At 47.9% G+C, this 14,470-nt stretch overlaps 1 protein-coding gene across 1 annotated transcript in view; it reads right to left on the reverse strand.

The window, feature by feature from the left end:
- The window catches only part of LOC130022028 (zinc finger protein 571-like), a 91,183-nt gene extending 77,535 nt beyond the window's left edge, over positions 1-13,648 (reverse strand). The window contains exons 1-3 of the mRNA XM_056112747.1: positions 13,481-13,648; positions 11,351-11,370; positions 4,316-5,042 (exon numbers count right to left, since the gene is read on the reverse strand). Of these exons, the coding sequence (XP_055968722.1) occupies positions 4,316-5,042; positions 11,351-11,370; positions 13,481-13,648 (915 nt within the window). The remainder of the gene's footprint in view (positions 1-4,315; positions 5,043-11,350; positions 11,371-13,480) is intronic.
- Positions 13,649-14,470: the final 822 nt, after the last annotated feature.

Consider the following 14,470-nt stretch of genomic DNA (forward strand, 5'->3'; position numbering starts at 1 on the left):
GGTCAAACAGTGGAGGGCTAGCGAGGGGTAAGAAGTCCCCTGGTCTCATACTGGGCAAACAATGAGCCAATGCTCTCACACACAGTCCATCAGGAAAATCGCAAAGGGGGTTCATTCAAAGTAAAAGAGGAGATAGGGAGCAGGTAGGGCACGGGACAGTGAGTTTCTCCAGGCAATCATCAATCAAGGTAGGGTAAAAGCAGTGACTCTAAGCCAGCACAAGAGCAGAGAGGAACTGGCCTAGCAGCAGCCCAGAGAGCTGGAAAGACGCTGGAACATGAGCAAAGGCTCGTAGAGAACATCAGTGAACACTGTCCAGTCAATGCTCGATGATTGCCAACACGCGAGCAGTGAACACGCATCAAAAAGGAAAACCCAGGAGGCAATTTCTGAACCCTAAGTGGGTCTGCAGAGATAACACAGTGGGTAGGGCATTTGCTTGCGTGCAGCCTACCTGGGTTCGATTCCCAGCATCCCATATGGTCCCTGAGCACCACCATGAGTAATTTCTGAGTGCAGAGTCAGGAGTTACCTCTGTGCATCGCTGAATGTGACCCAAAAAGCCAAAAAAAGTAGACCCTGAGCATCTCTGGATATGGTACACAAGCAAAATCAAACAAATGATACTGAAAAGGTTTCATTTGCAAATCCTAGCCTCCTGGAGGGACTGAACCAACATGTGGCCCTGCCATATCATGAAAGTCAAAGGACAGAGGACAACTGTGTCTGCTACTACAAGGGGGCTGGGACCCTACCCTTTGAATTGAATCTGAAGGTTCTACATGAGTGATGCCAGGGCCAAATGCTCCGGAACAGAGCAGAGCAAAGTCCCATGCTGGGAGGGTTGAGACAGTGAAGCCCTGCCCTATGCAGGTCCCACAGGAACCGAACTCAGCCCCTGTGCTCTGCCCCATGCCCACCTGCTGCTGACCATTCATGGAGCTGGAAGTGATGGTGTGGAGAAGTAGCTGCGGAGAGTGGTGGGTCACACAGTGTGGGGCTGTGGATACGGAGACCCCTGATCCTGTCCTGGTCAGTCAAACAATGACCCAATGCTCCCACACACAGTCCATCAAAAAAACGCAGCTGGATTGATTCAAGATAAAACAGGAAGGTTGGTACTATTCACCGGGTGCTGAGTTTCTTGGGGAAGTAATCAAGATGATGTGAAAACAGTGACTGCAAAGTCAGTCCTGGAGATGCAGAGAGGAACTGGCCTAGCAGCAGCCCAGAGAGCTGGACAGACACTGGAACAGGAGCAGAGGCTGGTAAGAACATCAGAGAGCATGGTCTAGTCAACACACTACCCCTTGAAAACACCAAACCAGTGCACTCTTCCCAAAAAAGAAAACAGTTTCAGAAGCACAATTTTAAATCCAGAGTATGGGGCAAGAGTGTAGTACAGTTGCTTTGTCACTTGTGGTGCTTGCCTTTCATGGGGTCGATCTGGGTTCAACTCTCAGAATTCTAAATTGTCCCGAGAACCATCAAAGTGCAAAGCCAGGAGCAGGCCCTGAACACTGCCCGGTTGCACCAACATCATATATTCTGACCCAAAAAAATGGACGTTAATTGGCAGCAAGTCATATTGGTCACCTTGGAGCCTTTTTTGTCCTGTAAGAAGATCTGAATCCTTTTTATCATTCTGGGACTTTGCTAATTCTAAATACAACACTTGGAGGTCACGAGTTGCTCCCCACGAGTGGGTCTCCGGCACGACCATGGCTCCAGAAGCACAAGGACTTAATGCAGAGCCCGGCAGCTTGCAGCAGAAAAGTAAATGGACTATGCGTTAATGCATGCCACCATGCCTGCCCGGAGGGGAAAGGGTGTTGCTCCCTTCCTCCTTTTCCCTCTGGAAAGAAAGATGGCAGCTGCTCCGGAGCTTTATGGAAAGCCAGGTATGAGCTGGTCGTGATGGGGCAACTGAAACCTCATGGGAAGTTGGGCATTCCCAGATTGTTCTTCACGCCCTACCGAGGTCAGGAGTTGCCCCCCACGAGCGGCTCTCTGGCACAGCCACAGCTACAGAGCACAGAAACCAATTTCATAATTATCTGACTCTCAGCAGAAATACTTCCAGGCTTAATAAGCAAAATACCAGAAATCCAAAATCGCATGGCCACAAAACATCATTTAATTCTTGTGACCAGCTGTAGAAAACAAATTATCTCACAATGCCTTTTCAGCATGTCTGATTTGGGGATGTAAACTATAAATAATAATGGTGAATCTTTTGTCAAAACAATGAATCTAATCAAAGTAGATAGAGTGTTAATTAGAATTCATCTGCCTCACGGGCATTGGGAGGGTTGGGTGGGTTACTGGGGTTCTTCGTGGTGAAAAATAATTATTGGTAAAGGGAAATGTGTTTGATATTTGCATGACTGAGACTTAAACCTGAAAGCTTTGCAACTTTCCCCACAGTGATTCAATAAATAAAAATAAATAAATAAATAAATACAACACTTACCTTTTTTCTGTATTATTATTGAACTGATGGGGAACATGACCAACTTTGTGAAAAATCAGAGGTAAACAGAACGGCCTGCTGGGCTGTGGAGAGCTGACCCATATTCCCGGCACTTGTCAAACATTTGATTCAAGAGGCCCCTTCCATCCTTTTATATGTCTTTCTACACACTGTAAAGTTCATTTAAACTGTTTCCAATAGTAGGTACAACAGACAGGAAATCTGCCTTGCACCAGGTTTAACAGGGTTCCCGGAGCACCACCAGGAGTAATCCCTGAGTATTTCAGGGTATGACCCAAAAAGATGGGAAAAACAAAGTTTAAAATTTAAAAAACAAACTGTCTTCACGGCACTCCACTAAAGAACCTTGCCTGAGCCATTTAACTAAGATAAAACTTTCAGAATTATTTATCCTTTAAACTGACACAAAATTAACCAGTACCTGAACACATGGGTGGCAGAGATGGCATAGGGGAAGGAGCTGGTCACACACAGCCCACCTGGATTCCAACCACAGTACCCCATAATGATCTTGAGTCCCCCAGGTATGGGTGACCGAGCTGAGAGCGAGGAGTAAGACTCAACTGGTTGTGGCTCCGAAGAACAGGAATCAGGAGGCCCTGAAGGACGAAGGTGTGGCTGTTTCTCTGCCATAATCCCCCAAACCCAGGGCCTCAAAACCAAGTCACTGGGACATGAGCAATAGTCCAGAGGGGAGGGCTTTTTCCTCGCATGGGGCAGCCAGTTTCAATCCCTGCCATTCCATATGGTCCGCAGGCCCTGCCAGGAGTAATTACTGATTGTGGAGGCAGGAGTAACCCCTGAGGATCACTGAGCGGGAACCAAAAAGCAAAAAAAAAAGTCAAACCAGAGTCACAACAAAGAATAAGACAATGGTTAGCCTTGACAGCCCTGAGAGAAGAGATTTTTTTGCCTTTTTATTCACATTTTTTAAAGATTTTTATTAGTGAGTCACCATGAAGTACAGCTATAGACTTATAAATTTTCATGCTTCGGTTTCAATTATACAATGAACAAATACCCATCCCTCAACCAGTACCCATTTCCCGCCACCAGGGACCCCAGTATCCCTCCCACCACCCATCCCCTCATCCCACGCTTTCTCTGTGGTAGGGCATTCCCCTTTGTTCTCTCTCTCCTTTTGGGTGTTGGGGTTTGCAAAAGAGGCACTGAGTGGTAACCATGTTTGGTCTATATTCTACTTTCAGCATGCTTCTCCCATCCTGGGAGGATCCTCCTAACACCCTTTATTTGGTACGCCTTCTCTAACTGAGCTGCCTTTTCCCCTAGCAAGTGTGGCTGGCCTCTAAGCTATGCAGCAAAATCCTGGTACTAAATAGGCCACTCTTGACCTTGACAGCCCTGAGCAAAGGGAATTTTTTTTGCATTTTTATTCGCATTCCTCTTAGATTTCACCAGAAAATCTAAAAAGTACATATTAACATACACATCAAGTTCAAATTCAGGGACACTGGCATAGACTTTCCCTTATAGACTGACATCAAGGAAAGTTTGTTACACATTACCAGGATTATTTCCTTCCTGGCTGCACTTTTGTAGCACAGCATCCCATGGTCCAAACACAATAGACATTACCAAAATGTTCTATTTATGAATTTTATATTTCCTAAGAAGAGAAAGAAACAGAAAGGCTTTTCAACATTCTTGACATATAAAAGATTTCGCTCCAGCGTGAACTGACCTATGTACAGTAAGGCCTGAGGGCCGACGAAAGGCCTTCCCACATTCCTTACAAACAAAAGGTTTCTCTCCAGTGTGAATTCTCACATGAACAGTAAGGTTTGAGGAACAAACAAAGGCCTTCCCACATTCTTTACAAACAAAAGGTTTCTCTCCAGTGTGAATTCTCACATGATCATTAAGGTGTGAGGAAGAAACAAAGGCCTTCCCACACTCCTTACAGACATGAGGTCTCTCTCCAGTGTGAATTCGCATATGGGTGATCAGTCTTGAGGATACAACAAAGGCCTTTCCACATACCTTACATCCATAAGGCTTCTCTCCATTGTGAATACTCATATGCAAATTAAGGCTTGAGGAACTAACAAAGGCCTTTCCACAAACCTTACATACATAAGGCTTCTCTCCATTGTGAATTCTCGTATGCCGAGTAAGGCCTGAGGATTCAACAAAGGCCTTCCCACATTCCTTACAAACATAAGGTCTCTCTCCAGTGTGGATTCTCATATGGCTAATTAGGTTTGAGGATGCAACAAAGGCCTTTCCACATACCTTACATCCATAAGGCTTCTCTCCATTGTGAATCCTCATATGCACATCAAGGCTTGAGGACACAGAGAAGGCCTTTCCACATAGCTTACATCCATAAGGCTTCTCTCCACTGTGAATTCTCATATGCCGTGTAAGGCCTGAGGAATAATTAAACGCCTTCCCACATTCCTTACATACATAAGGCCTCTCTTCAGTATGAGTTTTCATATGCCCAGTAAGGGTTGATGATTGAGTGAACGCCTTTGCACGTGCCTTATATTTATGAGGTTTCTCTCCAGGATGAACTTTCCTGTGTCTAAAAAGGTGTGAGAAGTGAGCAAAGACCTTCCTACATTGCTCACACACATATGCTTTCTCTCCAGTATGAATTCTACAATGTTTTAAGATTTCTGAAGGTCGAGTGAAGGCCTTCGCACAGTCCTTACATGTATGTGATTTCCCTCCAGTGTGGATGTTCATGTAATCACAAAGGGGTAACAGTGGATTCAAACCATGTCCTTGCTGCTGACACTCCTGGGGATTTTCTCCACTGTGGGTTTCTAAGGGAACATCATGGTTCTGGGAACAAGGGAAAGCTCCCCCACAGTCCTTACTCTTGGACAGGGTCAATCCATGTTGACTTTGCTTGTGGCCCTTTTGGTGTGAAGGACTCACTATAAACAGTGCTCCTCTACCACATTCTAGGTTCTGCCCCAATGTTGGGGTTTGTGTCCGTGGACTGAGAAGAACAGACTGTGTGAACATTTTCCCAGGAGAGGAATTCTTCAGAGTGAGGTTGCTCTCTTTATTCTGATCACCCTCAGAGGCCATCCTGCCTGCCTTGGCATCCCCATGTGGCTGAGGGCACAAATGCACACTCGAGACTTTTTCACAGTCTGAAGGGTCAGAGTCATTCCATTCGGGCTGGCTGCTTCCCTGTAGAACAGCAGACAATTCCAATTATCGTTCTATGCCTTAAGAGTCTCCATGTTACATGAAATTGGTACATGCAGATTGGTTTCTAACATTTGCACCACACCAATGCAATTCCCGACAGGCGGATGGCATTACCATGAACTAACCTAATGTATCTATAAGACACACATGGGAAATTGATGAATGAGGGGCCATTAATTTGTTAAATATTTTTTTCAACTTAATGAACAAGCAGAAATAACTCCCTCCACAGAAAACTGATGCACCATATTCAAGAGAAAATAAAACACTACACTCTGGGTTCAGTTCTACTTCAATGTGGAGTACAGCCCGGAAAGCATTTATGAAGAAATGCTGCATCCAACACTGCTGAGACTGAGCACAGGGGCCAATGAAAACATCTAACCTGCTGGCAGATTCTTTTCAGGATCAATGACTTTTTCTGTTCTGTATTTTGTTTTCACTTCGGGGTGGGGGTACACCATACAGTGCTCGGAGATTATTCCTAGTAGGCCTCTGGGAAACACATGGAGCAATGTGGATGGACCTGCTTAAAAGACCAGGTCTTTTCACAATTACCATTTGTAGATACTTTCAATCAAATGAAAAAGCACGGCATTTACGTGAAACATATTACAATTTTCTTTAGGTTTTGAGCAGAGATGTCAGCACCCAGTGAATATAAGGGTCCTCGACCTCAAGCATCATACTCTGAATTTCATTCCGGCCATTCCTGGCCCTGCACTTTAAAAATAACATGCTGGTCCACTGACATTTTCCATTAGTATTATAATATTGATTCCAAAGTTGCAAATCTTACCGGCTCACTCATACTCGGTGACTGAGTTCCCAAATCTTGAAGCCGTCCTTTGAGTTCTGAAACCAAACCCAATATACAATGTAAGAATTCTTCGAATGGAACATCCTTAACCAGGCAGTACAGCTTGAGGACATCTCTATGGTCCTCACAGTCCAAAGTATCCCACAGAAAAGGGAAGGTTCCGCAGAGGATTGCTGCGAAAAGCTTGGCAATCCTACAAGACATTTTTCCTTTTTTTGTTAAAAATTCGCAGTGATGCTCAGGGAACTATATGGGATGCTGGTTATTGAACCAGGTGGACAGTGTGCAGGACAAGCGCATTTCCTGCATTACTATCACTCAGAGGCAAAATAGTTTTATTGTGGCCTTACTTATTAACTAAACGAAAATGACAAAAAATATTTTGAAGGTACAGCAACATTATAGGCTGTACAGACAGGTCAGTAAGGGAAAGACAGGGGGACCAAGGAGTGAGAATTTTATCGACTGGAAGAAGAGGAAAAATAATGTCAAAGCCAAGAAGGTAAAGCACAAGATTATTCTACGACAGACAATCCATGGCAGCGTGAATGCAGCACAGATGCCTGGATCCAGGAACCCAAGGTATCAGGGTCAACAGCGAGTTTCACGTGTGCTCAGGGCACCCACACACTGCCCAGGGCCTGAGCCAGGGAAGGTTCTCAGACACTCACCTGCATACATGCTTCTCCTCCCCAGCCTCAGGGTTCCTCCTTCCAGCCAGGAGATCACCGCAGGCTTCACCCCAGAATGCCCTGAACCTCACAGAGATGGAGCATGGATGAGAGACAAGGAGAACATGACAAATAAATCCCATGTGTACCAATAAAATAGAGTAAATTACTGGAAAGCCATGAACAGAATCTGCACGAATAAATGCTCCAGATTTGGAGTTATCCAAGAGCTAACATTCAGGTCTTAATTTAAGAGTGAAATATGGGGCCCCAGAAAATACCACAAACAGTATAGCCTAGGTCTTAAAGGGCCATCAGGGGTTTGATCACAGCACAGTATGTAGTATTTTTTTTTCTCTAGTTCAGGATCCGCACCTGGGGATGCTCAAGTCTTCTCGCTGACCATGTACTCAGAAATCTTACCATTGGTGGTGCTTGAGGATCACATGGGATGTTGAGTATAGAAAGCATGTCCAGATCTTGCAAGACAAGCACGGTGCCCGCTGTACTGTCACTCTAGGCTCGGCATCACATGCAATGTCCTGAGCCTGCGTGAACTGATGCCTTAGTGCAGTAAACCCCAAAGCTTAACAAATCCAAAGATGGCCAAAGATGACCATAGCCCCCAGTTGGTTTGAAAAATAAACAAAAGGATCCAGACAGACAGCACAGCAGGTCAGGCACTTGCTCAAGGTCAATAAAGGTTCGATCCAGACATTCAGGAGGGTCTCTCAAGCCATCATCTGTGATCCCTAACTGCATAGTTCAGACACAAACCCTGAGTCTTGATGAACCGAGAACCACTGGGATTGACCACGAGCACTGAAATGAGAATAGCATCTGATGGGGTGATGCCCTAAGAAATAAAGGAGCTATTCTGGGAGTGATATTACAGCAGGCAGGACATAGACACTGCACACACGTACAGAATTGATCCCCAGCAGCACACAATGTCCTGGACCACAACCAGGATGAATAACTGAATACACAGCCAGAAATAATCCCTAAGTATTTGTAAGTATAACCCCCAAAACCAAATCAAAACAAAACAAAATAACTGAAGCTGTGGGCCAGGTGCAATAGTATCAGAATTAAGATAGCAACCTTTTAAGCTGCCAAGTGTGTTCAATCCTCAGCACCCCATGGCCCCTGAGCACCCCCAGGAGTGATCCCTCAGCACAGAGACAAAAGGATTCAGATTTTGCCCCAAATAAAAACAAAACCAAAACAAATAAATAAAAATTATGTGTAGCACTAGAAGTGATCAGAGAAGAGAACTCAGCAATGGCAGGAACTATTTAGAGAGACCTGAGCGATGGTTCAGCGTGCGGGGAGATTGCATTCAGAGGCCAACCTGGGTCAATCCCCAACACTGCAGATTCATCCAAACCCACAGAGACTGATTCCTATGGACAGAGCTTAGAGTAAGCCCTGAGCATCGCCAGGTGAGCACCAACAAGAGAACGAGGAAAGGAACTAGAGAAACAGCTACTGCACGGATGTTAGTCCTGGACCATCAGACTGTTGGACACACAATCAGGACCCAGCACAAGAAGCCCACACGGGTCTGTCCAGACCAGGTTGGCCCCGCACTGCTCTCACCAATAGCCTGCAGGTGCTGGTAGGTCTCCAGCATCACGTCCTTGTAGAGCTTTCTTTGAGAGGCATCCAAGCATGTCCACTCCTCTGGGGTGAAGCTCACGGCCACGTCAGGGAAGGTCATCGTGTCCTGAGCCGGCATACAAAGGGGGCAGGAGTCAGGGTCTGTCCCCACCATGTTCCCTGGTCTGTGAGGCCTGGTCCACAAGGTCCTAGAGGGGCTCAGGGTCTGTCCCCTTGGGAGGAACCAGGCTTCACCCGAATTCCTGGCAGACAGGTCCCAACTTCTCTCTAAGACAGCTGCATCTATGAAAATGTGAGGATGCTGTACTAGAATGTTCCTGAAGGTGGCAGACTTGCTCCTGACCCCAGGGAATTCCACCACTGCTCCTATGAGCACTGCCGAGAGTAAAAACTGAACACACAATCAGTGGGACCCAAATGAGTAACCCTGCTTTAAGCTCAAAACACGAAACACACACCCCCTGCATCCCACAGCCCATGCTCTAGGGAGAAGGGGACACTCAATGTCCAGTCACTGACTGAAAGCTGTGCATTCACGTATGTGCCTGTTGAACTCTGATCATGGTTCAGGGCCACCGCAAATGCCTCTCAAAGTGTCTTAATCCCAACAGCTTTGATGGCCCCAGAGATCCTTTGCTTTGTCTCCCTGGGACCAACACATGCCCAGAACTGCAAACAGAGCAGCCAATGAATGCTGGACTCTGTGACAGAGTAGAAGACGCCCTCCAGAGTGAGGACAAAATAGTGGAAACATATCCTGGGGCCCGAGTTACTGTAGCTGCCAGGGCACAAAGAGGACCAGAGCACCCGGGGAACCATGATGCATATCAGGTGGAAATCCGGAGCACAGAGGCAAGAGGAAGTCCTGAGCATCTCCCCTGTGGCACAAAAGTGACTACGAAAAGAAACAAAGCAGCGTGATTGTGTAACAGGACCGTAAGTTGGGGACAGTGGGTAGGGCTGGTGATACCCGCCATGCAATAGGGTCCTCTAAGGACTGCCAAGTGCAATGCCAGAGTGCAGGGCCAAGAGTATAATCCCCAGAATCACTGCATGTGGCTCCGAAAACAAAATACCCAGACACCAACCTTTGACACCCAGCACCCCATATGGTCCCTGAGACATGTCAGGTGTCATCCCTGAGCACCAGTAATCTTTGAGATGCTGTGATTCTAAAGCCAAATATAAGGAAACTGACACAAACGTGGCCGCATACTGCAGAGAGCAAGGTGCTCTCACAAGGCGGCAGGATCCTTCCTGAAGCAAGTCAGAGACAGAAATCCCAGGAAGCCTGACGCTCCTGGCACTGCATAACCTCATTTTGTCACTCCTACCTGGCTTCGGTGTGTCCGATGGCAGCTCACCATCTTCTCCTGCCTCTGTTTTTCCCGAGGATCAGAAACCTGGAGGACAAGTCAGAATTGTGAGCACTGGACAGGAGCAAAAGCCCCAAGTTCTGACCAGCCACACCGTTGGGCACTGGCTCAAAGACCCGCCTGGGGGACACTGACTAATGCTTCTTTCTCCCCAGGAGAAGCAAAATGGGTTGGCATCTGTGCTGCCTTTCGCGACACAAGTTCTGGGTTTGGCCACAAGAGAGAAAAGTCAGCCCTTCCTTGGTCTGGAGACCCCTCCCGGATCCCACAGAAGGTTTTCACAGGCCCAGCCAGGAAGGACTCTGAGGCCAAGAAATCCCGTGCATCAGCGCCCCCTTCTGGCCCCATGAAAGAGCCACAGTTTGGGTTATGATTGCATGGGGGAGCCTCTCTCTTCTTTAAAGAAAAAGAAAAAAGAAAACAGGGGCTGGAGTGGTCAAACAGTGGGTAGGGCAGTTTGCTCTGCAAGTGGCCAACCTGGGTTAAATTCGCAGCATTCCATATGCTCCCCTGAGAACCACAGGAGTAATTCTTGAGAGCAGAACCAGGAGTAACCCATCGCCAGGTGTGAACCAAAAAGCAAATAAATAAATTTTTCTAAAAACTTTCTACAGGGGCTGGAACAATAGCACAGTGGGCAGGGTGTTTGCCTTGCACGCGGCCAACCCGAATTCAATTTCCAGCATCCCATATGGTCCCCTAAGCACCGCCAGGAGTGCTTCCTGAGTACAGAGCCTGGAGTAACGCCTGAGCATCGGCTGGGTGAGACCCAAAAAGCAAAAAAATAAATAAAAACTTTCTACAGACATACACTTTTACCAGCAGTACACAAATACGCAAGCACGCACAGATACACCCTTTACCCCCGAATACTCACCTTGATAGCCAGCAGTCTAGGCAGGACTTTGCAACTTGATGTGAGGAAGCAGATATTCCTATTCCAACATACAGTAAACCTGTTAGGATGCTTGATTTGCTGACACTAATCAATCCTCTGCATCCCCACGGCCCCCAGAGCACTGCCAGGAATAACATCTGAGGGCAGAGTCTGAGTAAGACCTCAGGGTATCTCCGGGATTGCAGAGTCCCCCATTCCCTACTCCAGAAATAGCTCCAAAAGGAAAGTATCACTGGCAAACCTGGCCACCTGCAGATACACCTTCCCGGCCTGACCCACGAGGGCAGCCAATGAAAAAGCTGGACGGCAACAGGGTCTAAAGCCTTTTTGAGGGGGGGGTGTCAGCTCTGGCCCTCAAAGTGAATCTGGAGATTCTACAACAGCGAAACTGGGACAAGGAACCAACATGAGTCAGCCGGGAGGGTCGGGAAGGCTAAGGCCCCGCCCTTGGCAGCTCCTGCACCCCAAGGTCCGCAGCTCCCGTGGCCACAGCGGACCCCCAGGATCACGCACTCACACCCGCGACTCCCGCATCCCACTAGAGCCCCCGATGAACCTCCCAAAGCTCCGCGCCCAACAAAAGACTCCATCATACCTCAGGAACTGCCTGGATATTGGGGAACACAAGAAAAACAAGCGCGAGAGGCTGGCATGGTCTGCGGCTCACAGTGTGGAGACGGGGAGGTGCGGGGCGCTCACGGGAGGCCACCCCCGACCTGCAGCAAGACAAAATCAGCCTTCAGATTCCCGCTACCTCGCTGGGGCCCACTTGGTCCTTCACCCACCTGAATAAGAACTCTCTGGCCCCGTTTCCAGGAAGAGAAGCAGCAGGAAGGCCCCACTGTGATGTCACTTCCAGTCCTCCAAGCAGCCTTAAAGGGCCAGACTCCAGATGTGCAGAGAACCATTATCCCCACCCAGGAGAATCAGTGACTGGAGGGGAATGGATTTAATAAGGGAGTTGAGAGGCAGCTGCTGCAGTAGCTGGTGAGCATGGGAGCTCGTGTAAGAAGAAGTCCCCTGATGCATTACTGGCCAGTCAAGTGTGGAGTCAATGCTCCCACACACAAGGCCATCAGGAAAACTAAAACAGGGTTGATCCGGGTAAAACAGGCAGATAGGGAATGGGTGGGGCACAGGACAGTGAGTTTCTCTGGGAAGTAACAAATCAAGATGGTGGTGAAAGCAGTGACAGGGCAGCCAGCCCTGGAGAAGAACTGGAACAATCCAGACAGAGAGCAGCCACCTGAGAGCTGGACAGAAACTGGAAAGGAAAGAAAGGCTGCTAAGGACATCTGAGAGCACTTTATGTGTTAATGGTCTACCCCTGACAACACTCAAGCAATGGAAAGTCACCGGCAAGGAAAGTTCCATGGGGAGGCTTCAGAAATACATTTTCAAACCCAGAGTATGGATCAGGAGTGATGAGTACAGTGGGTTAGCACTTGCAGTGAACTTGGTCAACTTGAGTTCCATCCCTGGCATCCCAAATGGTTACCTGAGCACCACCTGACACTAGGAAGTGTGAGGTGTGGTTCCAAATAAGAAACATTATTGAAAGAAAACAACCCAGCATAAGTACCCATCCTAGAATGGAGGTGTATACTGAGCTCACAGTTAGCAAACTTTCCTGATCAAAAGGCCTTATTTAGCCTTTTCGAAAACCTAAATGATTTATAGCATCCTAGTTACCACTAGATTATTGGGGTTTTTACTGCTTTCAAAAGCAAAGAGTTTCAGGCTTTTTTCCCCTCTAATATTTGTGAAGTGTAAAGTGCTCTTCATTTTTATTTATTTTTTTGCTTTTTGGGTCACACGTGGTGATGCATAGGGGTTACTCCTGGCTCTGCACTCAGGAATTACCACTGGCAGTGCTCAGGGGACCTTATGGGATGCTGGAAATTGAACCTGGGTCAGCCACGTGCAACACAAGCACCCTACCCGCTGTGCTATTGCTCCAGCCCCTCTTCTTTTCCTTTTAAAAAAATTGTTAATGGCTAATACCTGGCTCTGAACTCAGGGGATCCTATAGGATGCTGGCTTCAATCCTGGTCAGCATCATACAAGGCAAAAGTCCTCTTGGTGTACTAGCCTCCTGCCTCGTGGGGGCTTCAGGGGATGATTCTTTACTTGCTTGGGGCGCAATAGTATTTGGTGGAGCTATTTGACTTTCACATGCTCCTCACTCAGAAATAGGTTCTGGACGTCCCACAGGAAACTGTAAGAGAATGCAGAGCCTGGTGCTGCATGAGGGCTGTGCTGGGCTTTGTGTCCTGGTGCGCCCCCTCACTCCCATCCAGGGGCCTGTTAATTGACCCAAGGCCCAGCTCCCAACTGTCCCACCTGGAGACTAGCTGGTAGCCTGGGGAGGGTCGCTCCACTTCCCCCATCTCTGCTCTGGTCCATTACCTGGACCAGGTTGGTCTTCCTCACGTGGTCCCAGGTTTCGATGCTCACGACCTTCACCTCCAAGTCCACCTGACCGGGCTCCAGAGGAATGAACATGTAGGGCACCCTCTTGGATGAGCTTGGGGGCACGACCACCCTCTGACGCAAGGGGGATCCTGACTTGGACATGCTGCACAGAGCCTCCTTGTGGGTCAATTCCACTCAGACCTGGGAACAGGGGTGGGGTGGTGGTTGGGGTGATTGGCCATCCTCCCTACTTCTTGCTGCCCTGAATATCACCAGAGCAAAGATCCTCCTTCATGCTGTGTGACCTCAGGGAAGCTGCTGCACCTCTCTGGGCCTCCTTTTTCTCCTCTCTACACGTGTCATTGCAGGGACTGGGAGATGATACAGGAGTGAGGTTGCAAGCATGGTATGTGTGGGTTCAATCTCCAGCACCACACAGACACTTGGTCTCCTAGGAATGGCTGGGTTCTCTAAAGGCCCTTTCGGGTGTCAGCCCAGGGTTGCCCAGGTGACCTCCAGTACCTCAACCTCGAGACTCTGCAATGAACTGCCACCCTATTGTCCAGGAATTGCCAGTGGAGAACCCCATCGATTTCTTGAGCACTGCTGTTGCCCTCCCAACAGAAAGCATCATGGTTGCCCCCTCTCCTCCACTTGGGAGCTTGGGAGGGAAGCAAAGGAGAAAACATCATCGAAAAAACAGCTTTGCCAAGGAGTTCGGTGGTTTCCAGCCCCTTAGCCCCCTTAGAAAAGCGGGTAGGGCATTTGCCTTGCATGCAGCCGACCCATGTTCCATTCCCAGCATCCCATGCAGCCGACCCATGTTCAATTCCCAGCATCCCATATGGTACCCTGAGCACTTCCAGGAGTAACTCCTTAGTGCAGATCCAGGAATGACCCAAAAAGAAAAAAAAAAGAAAGTGAAGACCCTCCCACAGTCATGACATGAATAATGTTTCATTCCTGTATAAACTTTCCTATGCT

This window comes from Sorex fumeus, unplaced genomic scaffold (genome assembly GCF_029834395.1).
Source record: "Sorex fumeus unplaced genomic scaffold, SorFum_2.1 ptg000019l, whole genome shotgun sequence".
NCBI lineage: Eukaryota > Metazoa > Chordata > Mammalia > Eulipotyphla > Soricidae > Sorex > Sorex fumeus.